At 36.9% G+C, this 20,381-nt stretch overlaps 1 protein-coding gene and 1 long non-coding RNA gene across 2 annotated transcripts; both read right to left on the bottom strand.

Moving 5' to 3' along the window:
* Nucleotides 1–5: 5 nt before the first annotated feature.
* On the bottom strand, nucleotides 6–594 carry LOC123698862. Its single transcript, XR_006752471.1, has 2 exons — nucleotides 238–594; nucleotides 6–105 (listed from the first exon to the last, which is right to left on the bottom strand). It is a non-coding gene; the product is annotated as an uncharacterized LOC123698862 (long non-coding RNA).
* Nucleotides 595–2,685: 2,091 nt separating this feature from the next.
* On the bottom strand, nucleotides 2,686–18,171 carry LOC123698854 (mitotic spindle assembly checkpoint protein MAD1). The gene is made up of 14 exons (XM_045645648.1): nucleotides 17,905–18,171; nucleotides 17,660–17,820; nucleotides 17,398–17,586; nucleotides 16,927–17,085; nucleotides 12,982–13,176; nucleotides 11,722–11,904; nucleotides 10,768–10,941; nucleotides 9,051–9,193; nucleotides 8,583–8,746; nucleotides 6,757–6,890; nucleotides 6,158–6,235; nucleotides 5,357–5,457; nucleotides 4,689–4,787; nucleotides 2,686–4,307 (listed from the first exon to the last, which is right to left on the bottom strand). The coding sequence occupies exons 1-14, from the start codon at nucleotides 18,047–18,049 to the stop codon at nucleotides 4,103–4,105; spliced, it is 2,130 nt and encodes a 709-aa protein (XP_045501604.1). The 5' UTR covers nucleotides 18,050–18,171; the 3' UTR covers nucleotides 2,686–4,102.
* Nucleotides 18,172–20,381: the final 2,210 nt, after the last annotated feature.

Here is a 20,381-nt window from a genome sequence, read left to right as displayed (position 1 = left end):
TTAAAGGCTGCATATTTGATTCGATGTCCCCGAATTTCATTATTTTTTGCTGTTTAGTCGATAGCTGGTAGTGGATTTTCTTAACAAACTGCTTTTCTTTTCCAACTAAAATGCGTAGTTTTTGTGAAAATCGAAATTGAAAATGATATTTTTCAAGGTTATTTTTGTACTAAAAACGCAACTTTAAGTAAAATCTTAAGCCATTATAGTATCAAAATGTCTAAATATCCCACTCACACGCATTATTTTTAAATATATTCATGTACCTATTACTTTATTTACATATTACAATTTTTTTTGTTAAAATATTATTTTAACAATTTATTATAGCCAAAAATCGTTCCAATAATTTGTATTTACAACAAGCCACAGATTAGTTAATATGACGCAGATCACAGATTAGCAATACAAATATACTAGCTTATCATAGAGTATAAATGATACATTTTAATGTTATTTTTATATCTCACTTTGCTTCAGTTTTTAAAAACGATTAACTTTTACTTTTTTTAGTATTCAAATAGGTAGCGAGGAGCGAAGCGACGAGCGTGTTAGGTTAACTCTTGAACTGCCGCACGAGCCGAGCGAGCGAAGCGAGCGTGCCGCGGCAGCGGCCGGCGAGTGCCAGAAGCGACTTTAGGGCGATTCCCACTCAAACAAAAAAAAAACTACTTTGGTTTAAACAACTTGTTTGTATTTTATTTATGTATCGTAAAATTATTTTTATTAAGTATCAAATGCTTTCTAAGTTAAAATTATTTTTGACAAATTCATTTTAAAAATCAATTTCTAATTATGTTTAATATTTACAATCGTGAACGCGTCATATAACATTTATTATCTATGGCATGTCGTCAGTCGTAAGTACGTGGTAAATACAAACTTAAATTTTTGGCTATATACCTTTTCAGGTAGTTAATATAATTTTAGAAATTGTTATATATAAATTAATAATCCGGCAATCTATTTAAAAATATTGCCTGTGTGCGAGATTATTAGAAGTTTTGATACGACAATGGTATAAAAGTGTCGTTTTTAGTACAAAAATAACCTTAAAAAAATTATTTTCATTTTCGATTTTCACAAAAACTACGCATTTTAGTTGGAAAAGAAAAGCAGTTTGTTATGAAAAGTCACTACCCTCTACCTATTTTACAACTCTAAACAATAAAATTCGGGGACATTGTTTCAAATATTTAACCAAATTAAACCTATTAACACGTATTTACGTGTGATGGTGTAATACAAAAATGTTTTTGATAAAGAAATCATAATTTTTTAAACATAAACAAAATGCTCATTGTAGTATTGAAACTGGCCTAAAATAAATTCAAATATTTTTTTTTTAAAAAAAGAAGTAAAAACGTTCTAAATTTGAATGCACGCAATGTTTCCATTGATATAATCCACAAAGACCAGTCAGTTGTTTAAATCCACAAGCTTACGTAAAATATTTCAAAGTCAATTTTCTGAACTACTTATAATAGGTATTAGCCAGTGTACGCGTACTACTTGAATTGTTATCTTGTTTCAACTTTGTTGTGAACTACTTGATTGTTGTAGTTAACGCAATGAACTTAGAGATGATGTATAATATATTTTCCTTGTTTCTTCATAAATATTTTACATGACTTTCGTTTTTATTTACCAGTACCTCCCCAATGTATTCCTTTAAAAGAAAAAATCTAGTAAAATCGAGTAAAACAAGAAAAATACTTAGTTACATACAAAAACAAAAATACATTAAAAGTATGAATTGAAATGTTTATTGAATATTTACATAACATTTTATATTTTCTCATTTATACATATTTACTAAGTATATTAAAAAATTCAGAATGCACATGAATACAAAAACACATTTTAATAATTTATTTTAGTCATTTTAGTCATATCACTCATTTAAGTCATTTATGTCGAATTATATTATTTTTAGTGAGACATGCATTTTAACAATTATTGTATAATAAACAACTAGACTCACTGTCACCCTCAAAAATTGTCCGAAAAAAAACTCTACCCACACGTTTATTGGGCAGAGTTTTAATGAGCGTATACAATAGACTCTGAACATTGCTGCTACAAAATAAGGTGTAGATTTGAATGAATGTTTTATACAACGCCGCTCGGATATTTTTTGCTGGCCTTACAGTAAGTAGGCTATTGTGAGTCCAGTTTTGAACAATATGTCAACGATTTTAAGGCAAAAACTTGAGATTGTAACTCTGATGTAGGTACTACATATTTATAAAATGAGAGAATATAAGAAAAACTTATTTAGAACTCTTATAACATAAAGTCTGAATATACAAAAATCCTTGACCTCTTAGAATCTATTTTATCAGCTTACTTAATATCTAAAAAGAATACCAAAGATAACCCAACTGTATTAGGAACACCTTAACAGACATCATATCTCAGCATTCAATTTTAATGAGATTTATTACTTATCAAATGAAATTATTAACTACCTGATACAATTATAAAAAAGAGAGTGTGTGCCTAACACACGTGTTAGAAGTGAAACTTCTTTGTCAAGATTCGTCGAAAATCGTCGCCTTACTGACTCCATGACATGACGCGAGTTTGAAATTTTAATCTCAATGCACCTAAAGAAGTTTCACTTCAAAAACATCTTAGCCATAGCAGACAAAAATAGGGGCAAAACAACGATTTTTATTTATGGCTTACAAATTTCATCCAAATTGTAATACACAGACAGCCAGCTATCACTTTTACAATTTTAGAATGGATACCACAATGTCAAGAAGAAAAAAGCAAATGTATATTTTATCAGAACTAACTAGTGGAAAGCAAAAAGGCGTATGTAATCAAATGTTTTTTTCCTTACTCTCAACCTTACACTATTTTCATAATATCAAATGCTAGCATGCTAATACTACATAAATGATAAAACATGAAAGATCTTATAATTAATAATAGACTCATTTGAATAAAAAAAACGATTCTATGCGTAATAAATACATTGTCCTAAATCATATAATATTATGTAAGGCCAATTGTCCGTATTCAAATATATCCAATGCGGAATTAAATCTAGAAAATACAATGTAAGAGCCTATCTATGAAAACATATTCTATAATCTGTATCTAAAATTTGCCTAATGCTTGACCTAGATGATGTGTATGGTCCGAATCAATTACAGTAGAATCCTTTTATTATGACTCCGGTTATATTGACTAACCGCTTATTATGACGTATTACACAGCAAAGTTTCGTTTTCATATAAAATTCTTAATGAAAGTCGGATAAAATGACTTCGTTTATAGTGACATATCGTTTATTGTGACCAATTGTTAATGAATTGTCCGGTTATACTGACCGAAATGAATTCTAAAACTTTCAACACTAATTTCTGTTTGGGAAAATTGTGATATCCGACAACACTTTTTTATGTTTGTTTTGTGTCTCAATGTGTAGGCTTCTCTATTTTGTTTCACTGTATTGAATACTAACAAAAACGGGAGATTGTTTATTTTCTACAAAATGCTTTGTATGACGTCCGTTTATTATGACCTGTTTGATATTCCCCTTCAATGTCATTGTATAAACGGATTCCACTGTACAATTTTAAAAATTACCCAATAATCTTAACGACTTATAAATTCTATGTAAGTAAAAAGTTTGTTTTAAATTTATTGCTTTTTGTTCCTTAAACACTAGCTCGTAATTTAGTATATATCACTAAACACACTTCAAAAAGCCAAACATTTCCATCTTGCTATACATCTTTCACTCGAAACTTGCTTGAGTAACTAAAAAGTTATTCTCTATAACAACAAAATGCGCACACACAATCCATATATTGCTCAGAATCTATATACTATAAGTCCTCACTACACAACACAACACTATCACCCAACTAGCTCGGAACACTATCCCTAAACACTATCACGCACCTTGCATGGTGCGTTTGAACAGCTCCATAGTGAATTTAAGAAACATCGGTATTGAATAATTATTCTGTAAATACAGTTGCACTATCTCACCCAGTGAAGATTAGTTCATGTGCTAACGCTAGCGGGCTACTTGCACTAACACTTTCACTATCCCCAAACCCATCACTATCAGCAAACACTATCACGCCACTTGCATGGTGGTACGTGTAAATAGCTCCATAGTGAGAGCACTAAGAAACACTGGTATTGAGTGGTGTTGGTGCAAGTGCAGTTCCACCAACTCTTCAAGTGTGGAGGAATAATCTGTGTGAACCATCTCTATACCATCCTCGCAGAGTGTGAATGTGAGGTATTCATCAGGTGTGTCTGCGTACATGTTGGATATTCTGGAATACGACATTTAAAATCAAATATTTATATGTATAAAGAAGTCGTGTTAGTTACTTACACTAATCATTATAAATCAAAAACGGCTATTTTAATGATAATAATTATGGTTACTTGGATTCGCACCAAAAAAAAACTAAATATTGTATATAACCTTTAAATTACCATATACGAGCAAATAAACATATTTGATTTGATCTGGGCGGAGCTATACTATGTATAAAAGTATAATTAATGCATTAAGACTAAGTATTAATAGTAATAAAATAGTGTAATACCGCAATGAGCTACTTAACAAATTTTCACAATATGAAATTGATTTCTCAAATGTGTGTGTGCGTGTATGAATTGCCAATATAACTGTTGAATGTTTTTTTTACCTGTAATTTTTATGACCAGTCCTGTCTATTTTGTAACCGAGCAGCATGTAGCAAACATCTCTGTACTCCTGGGCTGATGCAGTGAATTCTTCTTTCATCCTACAAGTTTGAAAAAAATGCAATTATAATATGGTATGAACAGCTGTAAATAAAGATTATTTTCTTCAGAATTTGACTTAATTTTGATGGAATGAGAATTTACGAAAAACAAATAAAGGTAAATATTTTAAACTCCCGGCTTCGCCCGTGGTACATATTTCGCAATAAAAGGTAGCCTATGTTCTTTCTCAGTGTCTAAAGATTGTCTGTGCCAAATTTCATCAAAATCGGTCCTGTATTTTATGAGCCTATTCATTACAATCAAACAAACAAACAAAGTTTTCCTCTTTATACTATTACTAGCTTTCCACCTGCAGCTTCGCCCGCGTTTTCAAAGAAAAACCCGCATAGTTCCCGTTCCCGTGGGATTTCCAGGATAAAACCTAGCTTATGTTACTCGTGGATAATGTAGCTTTCGAATGGTGAAAGAATTTCTAAAATCGGTCCAGTAGCTTATGAGCCTATTCATTACAATTAAACAAACAAACAAACAAAGTTTTCCTCTTTATAATATTAGTGTAGATATAGTGTAGATAATATCGTATCGAAGTTGTTATTAAAAAACTTACCGTTGCAATTTAATCCTGCTATTTTCGAGTTGTTGCTTCAACTGCTGCATGTCTTCAGGGCACGAGCCGCCTTCGCGAAGGGCTGCTTTTAACTTCTTTATCTGTTCAAACAAATAAAATACAATAACTCTTGCACGATTACACGTAAAAATGACTTGGCATATTTTCATGATGATTGCATTTTGAAATTGGTTTTTATAACTATGTAACAAATAGTGTATTTGACATTTTCTCAATTAATTTAAATAAATACAATTTCTTTTAATTGCTTTAATGATCCTCGAACTTTGAAACAGCTAGAGCTAGAGTTGTGTCAATGGAAAGATGACTATTGAAAATTATAATATACTAGCTTACCGCCCGCGGTTTCGCCCGCTTTCTCTAAAACGATTTGAGATTTAAACTATCCTATCTCTCAAGTTGGATCGAACTGCACATGGTGTGCGAATTTTATTATAATCGGTTACGTGGTTTAGGAGTTCATTGAGGACAAACATTGTGACACGAGATTTATATATATTAAGACTAGATTTCCACCCGCGGCTTCGCCCGCGTTTGCAAAGGAAAACCCGCATAGTTCCCGTTCCCGTGGGATTTCCGGGATAAAAACTATCCTATGTGTTAATCCAAGTTACCCTCTATATGTGTGCTAAATTTCATTGTAATCGGTTCAGTAGTTTTTACGTGAAAGAGTAACAAACATCCATACATCCATGCATCCATACATCCATACATCCATACAAACTTTCGCCTTTATAATATATATTAGATTAGATATTAGATTTTATCGAAATCACCAACCTCTTCCTGTGCGGTTTCCAAGTCCATTTGCATTTGTTTGTGGGCCACGTCCGCTGGGTTGTCCGCTAGATGTAATATCTGGATAAAGAAACATACAGTTAATAAAACCCAATAAGCAGAGTTATTTTATAGTTTTTCATTTTAAACCATCATTAATCATATTTTTACTTAAAAAAGGAGGAGGAGTTATTTATGCGTCGGCATATTTTTTAACCATTAAGTATTGGTAAGTATTATACTACTCTTATTTAATAAGTATACTACTATGAGATTTTTAAGCTATTGCATAGCTTCTATCGCGGGCCTTGAGCGCGGGGACCGAATCGAGAAATTCCGTAACGAAAAAAACCTCACGCTCCCCACTCCGACGGGCGGAGGTGTGGCTTGAAGGCATAGCATGCAATAGCTTTACCGCGGCAGTCCCCGAGTGCTACACGTCGTTTTTAAAATATGCTTTGAAATACAAAATCGTCCACTACTATAATAAAATCATGGTTATCTGAGATTTTATTGGGAAATTGAGGTAATTGATAATTGAATCATATTAAAGAAAAGGCCTTTTAAAATAAACTTTTTATTTATAGAAAAGACAGTCTCACCTTAGTAGGTGCAGCAAGTTTCTCCAAATGCGCGTGCATCTGATCTCTCTGCGCGCGCAGTTTGCTCACTTCGCGTTTAGCCGCCTCCGCCTCTTCGCGGTATTTGCTTACTTCAGCTCGAGCTGCTTCTAAAGCTGTTTGAAAAAATAATATAAATATAAGATATATAGCACATTGCCCCGGAAAACTTAGCGAAGCGCGTTAATGCGTTCTAGGCCTTTTACCTTTCCCCCGCTGAGTAAGTGAGTAACACATACACACAGAGGTGGCTCGTCCTAAGGAGCGCTGGTGCAGTGAACTCCCATAAATATTATAAAGTTATACCTCCTCATTCATTTAATAATTGATATCACTATCTATCGAAAATCTATCGTAAAAACTCCATTATTAATATGAATAAAATAAGTACCTTACAAATAAAATACATCATTACACTCTTGTTCATTTCATAAGTAACGCGCGAAACGGAGTTTACGGAGCGCTCTCGATTGCGCTCCTATGAAACAAGATTCAGTACATTGCCTAAATACGAAATCCAATAAGAGTGAAAGAGAAATTTTGCCACAGTCCTGCGCGTGAAACAAAAGATTTACTATGGTAAAATAGCAATTTTCGGAGCGCCGCTCACACGCGACGTTGCCGCATCGCATGTCGGCAGCAATTGCGCGCGACGTTGTCACACCTATATTATAAACAAACACTATGAGTACCTACGCTCGCTGCAAATTCGGGGATTTTCTAATTGTTAATTGATAATCAATAAATTTGTTTTGAAATAGCCTGTACTTTATAATTTTTAGTGTTTAAATATTTTATAATGTGGTGCTCATTTTTTTTCTTCGTAATAAATTATCCCGCTTACGCTATTGTACTTTAGTTGTTTTATTTCAAGTGAACATCCATACAATTTTGTCATGAGCCGCCTCTGCATGCACACAATGCAAACCATCACAATTTACAACACAATCTGCTGTTGCGACCCTTATTGTATCACAAAATTCGAATAACTTTCTAAATTACACCGGTATAATCACCCACTCAAACAAACAATAATAACAATAATATTCACGACGTTAGTTCGCGCAATCGTATCTGACTTAATTCTGTAAAGCCCGGCTTTTTTCGCCATACAAATTGCTATAGACTTCTATAGGTAGGTATGTAGCTACATCGACGAAATGTCATATGTTAGAAGAGATAAGCGCAAAGCCCGGTAAAAGCCCACGAGTGCAAGCGAGAAAGCTATATGTCACTCAAGAACGACACCGCACTATATATAATCCATCCAAGTTAGATTGTAATGTCAAAATAAAAAGTACGACCTTATTAAGATAGCAAGAAGGATGAAATTAAAAAAATTGACACAAATTCGACATTGTTTTATGTTGGGCGTCATCTAGGCGTATTGTAGGTTTTCATTGAATTTCGGAGCAAATTTTGAATTGCTCATTGCGCCCGAGTACTCAAAAGTGAATTTGGGTATTTTCTTGTTTCGTGGCGAATTTCTTAGGCAAGCCGGGCTTTTCGGCTTGTATTACTTGTACGTCCACTGTACTTGTGTGTGTATAGTCTATGCATGTGTTTGATTATTTTGTCGTGTGCGTGTGTAGCGGCGATATCTCAAATAGTTCGTGTTAATACTATTTGTATGTGTTGACTCGTTCCCCCCGCAGAAAATGACGGACTTTTTGGCTATGAAAGAATTGCGCGTGTTGTCCAGTTTGTTTAATGCTCTAAGGCTGACAATAATGATGATTATGGTGATGGCGCTGGTGATGATGAAGACGACGACGTCACAACATCGACGGATGACGCCGAAATCTCACCCTTCGAATGGCCCTCCTGGTCGTGTGTAGACAGCAGGTCTCTGTATCCTTGCAATGCCTTCTCCAACTGTTCGACCCTCGCTGACAATAAAGCTGCCCCACCAGCACCAACATCTCCGCTTAATGTCACTGTGAGTTCCTTTTCGTAGCTGTCTAGTTGTTGCCTGAAAAAAATATCGTATTTGTTTTCGGAGCCATTAAAAAATGTTGATTCTGATTGATACTAATGCAGTTACCAAAATCTATTCAGATTGATATTATATATTATGTTGAAGAATATGCCTACAGATTATTTATTTTCATAAATTCTCATCTTATGCAAGTTAAAAAGCAATGCAAGACAATAAAAAATTATATGTATCAAAATATATAAGAGCATTTAATGAATTTATTTTGCACATAAATTATTTAATTCAGTCATTTGAATAACCCATATGCCAATTTAATCTGTCTTCAAGAAGTTCTTACCTATAGCTGTCCCTTTCTCTAGTTACAATAAGAAGTCTCTTTTGCAGTCTGTGTATTAGACTCTCTTGATTCTTCCGCACTGTTTGCAAATCGTTCAGTTTTGCTGTTGCCTTATCTCGCTCGAACTTGAGTGTTGCCACTTCCTAAATAAAATATTAATTATTAATTATGATTTTAAAAACATGTTTGAATTATAATCAAATTCTTAACTACAAAACAAAAATAAGTATAGAATATCAAATAGTATAGAAAGGAACCGTTACGAATTGGCTCCTTTTACATTGATATACAGAAATAATATTTATTTATCACATTAACACCTGATTTACTTCTATTCTTGCTGTCATAAAAAGCAAATAGACTTAGGGCCGATTTTTCAATGCCCAGATAAACAGCTAGATAGACTTTATTCTTCAGTTAACAAAATATTCAATTTTTCAATAGACGAATAGGACTTATCTATCGAATAACTACGTTATTTGAGGAATAAATCTATCTGCTGCTCCAACGGCCAGATAGCGTGCTATTCGACGATTAGACGTTTGAGTTGACAACTGACGCGTCAAATTTGGGATATTTTCGTATGTAATAACATAGAGCGTAGAATTTTTACAATAAAGCCTCTTTCTATAAAATAATTATCAATTAAAATCATATTGAAATTGATGTTTTTGATAGTACCTACTGATGATCATGCCATTGAAAATTTGCCGGACGCTGCCTTTATTTATTTATTTATTTCATAATAACAAGTAATTAACAGGTGTAAAACCCAAAGCATTACATGTTTAGTTTAAAATAAAATATTAAAATAGGATAAGTTTACAATTTTCATTAATTATCGACTTAAGAATTTAAAAACATTCGATTATTTAAGGTCGTATTAAATAAATCTGTCTCGGGTAGCAGAGCGAGCAAGTCGTTTACCAATTTTACCGAGCGCACCAAGGGGGCGTTACGACCAGACACAGTTCTTACACCTTGCTGGACGGCAAGGAAATCACGACCCCGACGTAGTCCCAACCCAGAAGGAGCCGCTACACTATAAATGAACTTTGGAGGAATTTTAAAAGAAATTCGTTCAAGACTAAATGGGTTATCTATACCACCATTTAGCAACTGAAAAAGCCTGTCATACCGTACACATACAGAGATGGGTACATGTATGGATAGTACTTTATGTCGTTTCCATCGTAAAATATATAAATTTTAACACAAATTTAATCAAAACTCTTTACTCGAATCAAAACAATAATCAACAATCATAGAACACAAGATAAACTTAAAATGCACTCCTGACGTGAGTCATAATGACGGTTGTTGACATATTGCAAGTTGACTCTATCCCGCTCTAACCTGACTAATTTAATATGTTTGTTTCGCCACTCCAAGAGCAGAGCTGCCAATATGGAAATATTTGGTCAGATAGTTATTCATCAAATAAATCACGATTGAAAAATAGGCGAGCCGTTATGAGTTAGATAAGCAATTGAATAAATCTATTCGAGGGGTAGTTATTAGACTGTTTATCTGGGCATTGAAAAATCGGCCCTTAAGAGTTTAGAAATTAAAGACTTTTTAACGGATTTTAAACGCGATTTATTCATTATATTATTTTCCCGACGTTTAGGAGCGTGGTCACGGGGAGACCTAAGAGTAAGAGTTGTCAAAAGATTAAAAAAAAACAAAAAGTTATCTCCATTTATAACGATGTTACCTCAGTTAGTTGAGCAAGTTGCGACTGTGCCTGTGAAGCGCCAGCCACAGCAGAGAGTTGTCCGCTCAACGCATTCTCCAGAGCTGAAGACAGCGCTCGAGCCGTTTCTACCCCGTGCCCCCTAGCTGCACTACGCCATTCTTCTAGTGACGACTCTAGTGATGCTATTTTCACCTGTATTAGTTAAAGACATAAATCAATACTTAATTCACTTCACTTAATTCAGTGTCCAGTGACACTGGTCTGTGGTCTTACTGGTCCTGTGGTACCTGTGTACATCTAATTGTTACACTTGCTGTTTTATAAGAGACTAGCTTCCTCCCACGACTTTGTACGAGCATCACCGTTTTTCCCCGTTCCCGCAAGAATTTCGGAAAATCCTTTCTTAGCTGATGCCTACGTCACGCGCCCTATGCCTGCCTGCCTATACCTGCATGCCAAATTTCAGCCCGATACGTCCAGTGGTTTGGGCTGTGCGTTGATAGATCACTATATCAGTCACCTTTGAGTTTTATATATACATATATATATAGATTCAACAAGATCATACTAATATTATAAAGCTGAAGAGTTTGTTTGTTTGAACGTTTGTTTAATCTCAGGAACTACTGGTCCGATTTGAAAAATTCTTGTGGTGTTAGATAGCCCATTTATCGAGGAAGGCTATAGGCTATTATATATCATCGCGCTAAGACCAACAGGAACGGAGCAATGCGGATGAAACCGCGGAGCTCAGCGAATTGAACATAATATTGAAAATGTAACCATGTGAAATCTAAATTTTTGTTGAAACTAAAATGTGTTATGTCTAAGGTATGTGCAGTATGGTGTCCAGTTTACGAAGTTTAGCTAAAGTTAAATTTGTTTTTTTTTTTTCAGAACTACAATTTATGCTATTTGAAAAAAAAACATACACAAAAAATAAAAATAACAAATCAGATATTTTCAACTTACTTTAGCCTCATGTAGCTCTTGTTGAACTGGCTGTAAAGCCTCGACCTTTGTCGATAGTATGTGTACTTGTTCCTCCAATATCAACTTATTGCAAACCGCGTCTCGTAATGATCGCTCTGTGGCGCGTAACCTGGCCACTTCCTTTTCTAAATCCGCCATGTTTGATAGCCGTTTTTGCGCTGTCTAAAAATCCGATTGAAATAAAAAGAAAATTTACAATTAGTCCATAGAATACAGATTATTCAAAATTTTCAAATAACATTTACACAATATTTTATTAATTTTACAAATTTTTAACAGATTGATTGATCATTATGATTAACAGATTGATTGATCATCCTTCTGTGATCAGCCTAACAGCAATTGTTTTATTTATTATGAACATTGAACAAAGAACCTTGAATTTTGAATAGTAAGTACAGAATAGTAAGTACAGTAGAACAGTAAGTAGTTCTAAAGAGACTACAGGCCAATTAAGGAAAGCTGGCATCTTCACAGTACTCACACTTATGCAATTTTACTATACAGTATGTGCAAAAATAAATGTGATTCTAGTTTAAGTGTAGGCTTGAATTGTAAAATGGGTGCGTTGTAGATAATATGAAAGCTCTCATAATTTATATGTAAAATTACAATTAAGAGCAACTCACTCAATGAACTTATTTATTCTCATAATCAATTTTATTGTAATATAGTATTGATAATCATTCAATTATCAAATAATAATTAAATGTCATGTCATATTCAAAATAACGATATAAATAACACAATACAAATACACTCCCAAGAATAAATACAAGCGAAACCCTAGCACGTACCTAAGAGATAAGGCTACAATAAAAGCTGTATTGTTCAGCTATGCATGAAAATTTTAACTTACGGCGTTTACATTTTGTTTACAAAACTTATTAAAATTATTACATAATTTAACCTAGAGGTAAAGTAAATAAATATTCTAAACCGCGTGCCGCGAAGTATCTCGTCGAATATAGTTAGTAGTATACCTAACGTCTTTGTTTAAATGACATCACCCTGTATTTATAAACAATTGCAAAATAAAAATAATAATTTTCCCCTTCACAATCATAAGCTAGTCTGCGCGCGAGAGAGACGGGCAGACTTTTCATGATGTGTATGCAGTATGATGTCACGCCGCGCGCGCCTTCATAGACACTACACAAGTCATGTGCTACGTGTAAATGTGTTGACGTTCCAGCTCTTCTTAATCGGCCTGTACTTACAAAATAAACAATACCATACCTTTGCCTGTTGCTGCCAGTCTTTATAAGAATCCCTCTCATATTCAATTTCCTTTAATTTATTAGTGGCTTGCTGCATTTCAAATGCTTGTTTCTCTAGTTGCGCTTTTAAACTAGTACATTGGTCAGATTTTTCCTTAAGCTTTTCAACCTCTCCTTTCAGAAATTCACTTTCTTCTTGTGCACCTTCTAAAGCCTAAAACCCATGGAACTAGATTTTAAGTATAGATAGAATTTTACAGAAAATCTCCACCATGCCTTTAAACCTCAATTCAATACTCTTTAATACACATATACAAGTACAACTTTTTTTTTTGCCTTAGAACATTACTCACAAATTTTTATTTACGTTTAATTAAATAAGTCATCAAGTGTAATGTAGAACAGAAATTATATCGTCGTCGTCGTCGTCAGCCATTGGACGTCCACTGTTGGACATAGGCCTCCCCCAAAGACTTCCAGAACGGCCGATCACCAGCGGCCTGCATCCAGCGGCTCCCCGCCACCTTGATCAGGTCGTCTGTCCATCTAGTTTGAGGCCGTCCTACGCTGCGTCGTCCTGTACGTGGTCTCCATTCAAGAACCTTTCTGCCCCAACGGCCATCGGTTCTACGGGCTATGTGCCCAGCCCAGCTCCACTTCAACTTGCTAATCCGGTGGGCTATGTCGGTGACTTGAGTTCTTTTGCGGATCTCCTCATTTCTGATTCGATCACGCAATGAAACCCCGAGCATAGCCCTTTCCATAGCTCGTTGAGCGACGCGGAGCTTGTGCACAATGCCTGCGGTTAGGGACCACGTCTCAGATCCGTAGGTCAACACTGGCAACACACACTGCTCGAAGACTTTTGTCTTCAGGCACTGCGGGATCTTGGACGAAAAGATGTTGTATAGTTTCCCGAACGCTGCCCATCCGAGTCGGATTCGACGATTGACCTCTTTCCCGAAATTGGACTTACCTAATTGGACAGTTTGTCCCAGGTAAATATACTCGTCAACAATTTCGAGAACAGAGTTTCCAACTGAAACCGGAGTGGGCACAGCATGGACATTCGACATGATTTTCGTCTTGTCCATGTTCATGCTAAGGCCCACTTGTTGTGAAACTCTGTAGAGGTCACCGAGCATTGTATTGAGGTCCTCCAGGGACTCCGCCATGACTACGATATCGTCGGCAAATCGAAGGTGAGTGATGTACTCGCCATTAACATTGATGCCAAATCCTTGCCAGTCCAGGAGCTTGAAGACATCTTCCAAAGCAGCGGTAAAAAGTTTTGGAGATATGACGTCTCCTTGTCTGACGCCGCGCTGCAGAGGAATTGCCTTCGTGCAATGCTCCTGAACCCGGACTGACATAGTGGCGTTATCATACAAGCTTCTCAACACTTCGACATACCGATAGTCAATGCGGCAACGCTGGAGAGACTTCAATACGGCCCAAGTCTCAATCGAATCAAAGGCTTTTTTATAGTCCACAAACGCTAAGCATAATGGCAGATTATACTCCTCCGTCTTCTGTATAATCTGCCGCAGCGTATGAATGTGGTCCATGGTGCTAAAGCCTCTTCGGAAACCGGCTTGTTCGGGAGGCTGGAAGTCATCTAGCCTGCGTTCGAGACGATTCGTGATGACTCTCGAGAACAGCTTATAAACGTGGCTCAGCAGTGATATTGGCCTGTAGTTCTTCAACTGGGTTTTGTCTCCCTTTTTGAAAAAAAGGACAACCATACTGCTGCTCCACGCTTGTGGCGCTGTGCCCTCGAGTAAGGTGGAAGTGAATAACCTCTGTAGCACTCTGAGGATTGGTTTGCCACCCGCTCTCAGAAGCTCAGAGGTGATTCCATCCTCACCCGGCGCCTTGTTGTTCTTAAGCTGTTTGAGAGCCATCCTAATCTCGTACAGGCTGATGTCCGGGATATCTTCGGTGTAATGTCGGGTTAGTCGGGCTCTAGGACCTTTCGCCGGACTCGCAACAGGCTCAGCAACGGAGGTGTAAAGGTGTCCATAAAACTTCTCGACCTCTCCTATTAGCTCCGGTTGAGACGACACAATTTTGCCACTTTCCGTCTTCAGCTTAGTCAGCCGGCTTTGCCCAATAGATCCATCTCTTGCGAACACTTTTGAGCCTTTATTTCGCTGTATCGCTTCTTCAATATTTTTCGTATTGAAGGAGCGGATATCGTGTCGCAAGGACTTAGTAATTCGTCTATTGAGCTGCCTATATGACTTCGCATCATCGGAAGTATTCAGTAGCAAAGAGCGTCGCTCTGCCAGGAGCTTGAGGGTATGGTCGGAAAGTTTTTGTGATTGATTCTTACGGGGAATCTTGCAGTGATGCAACCCTACCGTACGAATCGTTTCGATAAGCCTGTTGTTCAGATCGTCCACAGATACGTCATCGCCTAGGCAAGCGAAGCGATTTTGGAGCTCGAGTTGAAAGCTTTCGGGGTTCTGAATCTGGGTGCGGAACGGTCGAAGAGTTGACTTCATCAAGCGAGACCTTTCGAGTTTTACATCTATATTCAATGTGCCTCTTACCATACGGTGATCGCTGCCGGTTTTCACCCTGTTGATCACAGAAACATCATTGAATATATGTCTCTTTGTTGTCATGATAAAGTCAATCTCATTCCTCGTTTTACCGTCGGGGCTTATCCAGGTCCACTTCCTATGTGGAGATTTCTGGAAAAAAGAATTCATCATAAAGAGTCCTTCTCTTTCCAGAAACTCAGCGAGCCTCTGACCCCTCGGGTTGCGCTGCCCAAATCCAAATTGCCCCACTCTCAACTCATCATCGCCTCTTTTGCCCAGTTTCGCGTTGAAATCCCCCATCACAACATTGAAATGTGTTTTCGAGGTGTGTATGGCTCTACTGATGTCCTCATACATTACCTCCACATCTTCATCGGAGTGTGTCGAGGTCGGCGCGTAGACCTGAATGACCTTCAAAGAATATCTATCTGATATTTTGAGGATCAGGTACGCTACCCTGCTCGACACACTTTCGATGGCTAGGATGTTGTTGATGAGGGGTCTGCGAACGATAAACCCTATTCCACCTTGGGCTTTTTGGTCGCCCTCCCGGTAGAAGAATAAATTACCAGACGTCAGGGTTACCGTGTCCTCCCCCTCTCTTCGGACTTCTGATAACCCTATAACATCCCATCGTAATTTACTCAATTCTTCTTCCAGCTCAACAATCTTTTCGTCCGTCCTCAATGTGCGTGCGTTGTATGTTACCAGGGCCAGGGGTCGTCGGGAGTGGTAGCCGGATCGCATCCGGTGATTCTTAGCACCCCCCACCCCGCCGTTACCATGGCCGCTACCGTAGCCAGGAATAGCGGGGCTGCCGGGTACTAGGGGCCTGGTTGTGGTCGTACTTTTCATGTTGTTTTTGAGTCTACGGGGGGAAAAGTGCCAATACTCGCCACGCTTGGCAGGCGGGTTGGCGAGCGCAGTTGATGGTGAGGGAGATCATGCATAACGCTGCTGCCCGTTTGCATGTAGTATAAACCCTTAGTCGTCTTTTACGACACCCACGGGTAGAGATGGGGTGGTGCTATTCTAGGCCGGCACCACACGGCAAGAAACGGCACGGCAGAAATTATATATATCTTACATATTTCAGAAAAATTAAATAAGAACTCCATTTCAACTTTGACAGGTGCACAGACATAACACCATTAATTACAATTTCCATAGATACAAATTCCAACTAAGACCGGCTACTCACGTACTTGCAGCAGGGGCAGTATTGGAAATGGATCCTTAATAGTGATATGGAAAAGCAAATAGGGGCAATTTAGAGAACAACTGCCATTGCTTTGACCGCTGACCAACCAGATTGTACCAATATCGCTCCTGCAGCAGGTACGTGAGCCGGGCATTACTTTAAAAGCCAGATAAAATCGTATTAAAATGATATTAATAACAGCCTTATTACTTACAGCTAACAATTCATTCATATCCTTCTCCATTTCAGACAGCTGGTCCTTATTACTAACATTGGCCTCAAGTAACTGGTCCTTTAATTCTGCCACTTGTCTCTGCAATTCCAACCTTTCACTCTCCCATTTTGCTTTGCTATCTTTAAATTCTTTTACAGACTGTAATAAAAACAATAAAGTGTAAATAATTATTTTAGTTTACAAAAAAGTCTTAATTTCTGTTTGTGGGGTAATACAATGACATTTAGTATTAATATATTTGTGGAAAATATAATAAATGTAAATTTGATACAAACATTCTCAAGCTTTATGCTTTTGCTTCAATAAACAAGAATTATAACAGGTTTAAATAAATAATTGTTGCATTTGTCTGTTCAAAATAATAGCACCAGTGACTAACTATTTATATTTTCTGAAGGGGTTTTGAATAACAGAAAACATATTAATAAATCATAAAATAGATGATATTACCTGAGTGAACTCATCTCTCAAATCTTGTTCTCTCTTCCTCACTAATTGTAGTCTATCTTCTAAGTTAGACATTAGTCGCTCATCTCTCTTATGTTGATCTACTAAAGAGGCCTTTTCTTCGTCAAACAATATTTGCATCTCCTTCCGAATTGCATGCTGATGATTTATACGAGCTTCTAACTTTGTTATCTGTAAAATAAAATATAAATAATAGTTGGCTTTATTTAAAGTGAAGTTATATTTTCAATAAATAGTATCATACTTGTGCTTTCATAGCGATCATGTCTGTTTTCAGTTTTCTAGCTTCCCAAGGTGATGGAGGAACACTTGCTGAATCTATGCGCGTTCGTTTTCCTGGGGTTTCTGCGTCCGCACAAGCAAAGCTCGACTTGCGTTTTCCTGAATTTAGTAGGTTAGATATGCCTAAACAACACAACAAAATTTAATTAAACCCATAAATATTGTTCTCAAGCAAGCAAATCATATTAAAAAAACATTATCTATTACCTTCTTTTATAGACTGATTACTACTGTCTGAAAAATTTAACTTCGCCGAAGAGGATAACTTATCTTTTGGAGGGTCGGTGTTTATAACTCGCCGAAAGGGCTCGAGAACATCATTAAATAACGACATATCGCTTTCTTTAGCCATGACTATTTGTAATACTTCACCATTAACTTTTTGTTGAAAATAGGTTTTTGTGTAGACGTATATTAATTCAGAAATAGTTACGAAAAACAATTCCGAAATAGCGCTTGTATTCCCAAATCCCAATCCGCAAATGCAAACGCTCTAATGTCAACTGTACCGTCGTCTGTCAAAAGTCTGTCAAGTGTCAACGTAAAAGTGACACTAGTGCACAAGTACCTAGTGCACCATGGACGCTGGCGACAAGTCTGCTGACTAATCTGCGTGTGAATGGGTTGTTTTAATATTTAATTTAAAATATACTGCGAGGCTCCCGGAGTCACGACACGATACTTAAACCCAATGATAATCGTTGAACTACTCTTGAGCTATCTTAGCCTTATGCTTAGAGTATAATATTATAAAATACTATCTATAGAGTACGAACAACAAAGTGGGAACAGTAGGCACAGGTGGGAACAACACGACGTTCTCGGCGCGAGCGCTCGTAGTCGTGGTTGAGATAAGAGTGCTATCGATAATCGAAGTGCGTTTCTTTAGGGATTTTTTTCATATTTACGCTTAGATCATTAAGTAATGGATGGAGTACGCTGGCAAATGTTCTAACTAAACTTTCTGCTGATTTTGGTGCTTGGAGGGTACCTAACTCACACTATGAAACACAATCACACATTCACAAAAATAATTTATGTCACGAAAGTCGTAAAATTTACCACCTTTTAAGCGACGAGTTTTTAAATTCAACTCTATCACTAAGTTCATAAAGATTAAATTTGTATTTCATTCCAAGATAGTCTCGTAAGGAATGCGGTTCATTACCGCGTTTTAAATTAAACTTTATCTCTTAGTTGATAAAGATTAAATTTATATATTTTCTTTCCATGATAGAGTCGTGGGGCCGCATCAATGATCGAGTAAACATGACTCGATTATTTGTCTTGATCATATCGCTAAACGTATCGTTTAGCCGTTAGCGATCGCGATATATCAACGATCGACGATTATTAGAAATTGCATTTAATTAGAAATGTACGTTAAAAAAATAAAAAAAAATATACACAAATGAAAGGTTATTCCATTTTTTTTAATAATCGACATGTTTGAATTGCTTCTGCAAGACTTGACAGTACAAAACGGCATTTTTAGCGGAGCACTGGCAGACGTCCTTTCGATGTATTAGGGGCTGTCCATTAATCACGTGAGGCTCGAAAGGGGGGGAGGGGTCCATCAAAATATCACGACATATCACACGAGGGAGGGGGGGTAAAGTAATATATCACGTGTATTTATTTTTCGACAAGCGCGCAATGCTCAACCGAAAAGCGGCGTTACATGTATTTATTTTTAGTCAAACGCGTACAACTTTTTCGCATATCTTTCATTATTTTTATGTCATTCAAAAACTGCAATCTTTCTGTCTACCTGTGAACGTTTATTATATTGGTCTTTAATTTACTATAATAAAATTAGATGATACTTATACCCATGGGCGTAGCCACGGTGGGGCAGGGTGGGGCGCTTGCTCCACTCTAGCTTTGACCTGGAAGGTGGGTAGATACCTAACCAAATCTATTAAAAATCGAAGTACCTACTAACTACTAAGCTTAAAATCCGTAAGAAATTTCACACTCAATTCTCGAAAGTCGACAGGCGACACAGAAAATGCGACCTTTATAATTAGTATTATATTTACCTCTAAATTGACTGACTAACAACTAACAAGTGTCATACGCCCAGCGACCAAACGGCTGAAGATTTTTGGATATATTTCGTGGTGTGGTAGGTGAACAATAAGGTGTTTTGAATAATAATAATTCGAATAACGAATTACACACGAAAACAGAAAATAGCTGAGGCTTCTATGTTACATGAACTGTAAGAAAAATGAGTATAGTACCCCAATTAGTTACCCCAATAACTTATCCAATTTCACTTTTGTTGTGTTACACGTTCTACAACTCACTGATACTTTTTACTTTACACTTTTTTTTTCTAGTGCCTACACTAGAAAAAATGCATTCGCGAATGCCTTCGGAAATGCCTTCGCAAATGCCTTCGCGAATGCCATCGCGAATGCCTTCGCAAATGCCTTCGCGAATGCCATCACGAATGCCTTCGCAAATGCCTTCGCGAATGACTTCGCCAATGCCTTCGCAAATGCCATCGCGAATGCCATCACGAATGCCTTCGCAAATGCCTTCGCAAATGCCTTCGCGAATGCCATCGCGAATGCCTTCGCAAATGCCTTCGCGAATGCCATCGCGAATGCCTTCGCAAATGCCTTCGCGAATGACTTCGCCAATGCCTTCGCAAATGCCTTCGCGAATGCCATCGC

Source organism: Colias croceus, chromosome 17 (genome assembly GCF_905220415.1).
Source record: "Colias croceus chromosome 17, ilColCroc2.1".
Classification (NCBI taxonomy): domain Eukaryota; kingdom Metazoa; phylum Arthropoda; class Insecta; order Lepidoptera; family Pieridae; genus Colias; species Colias croceus.
This window is presented reverse-complemented; position numbering and strand designations above follow the sequence as displayed.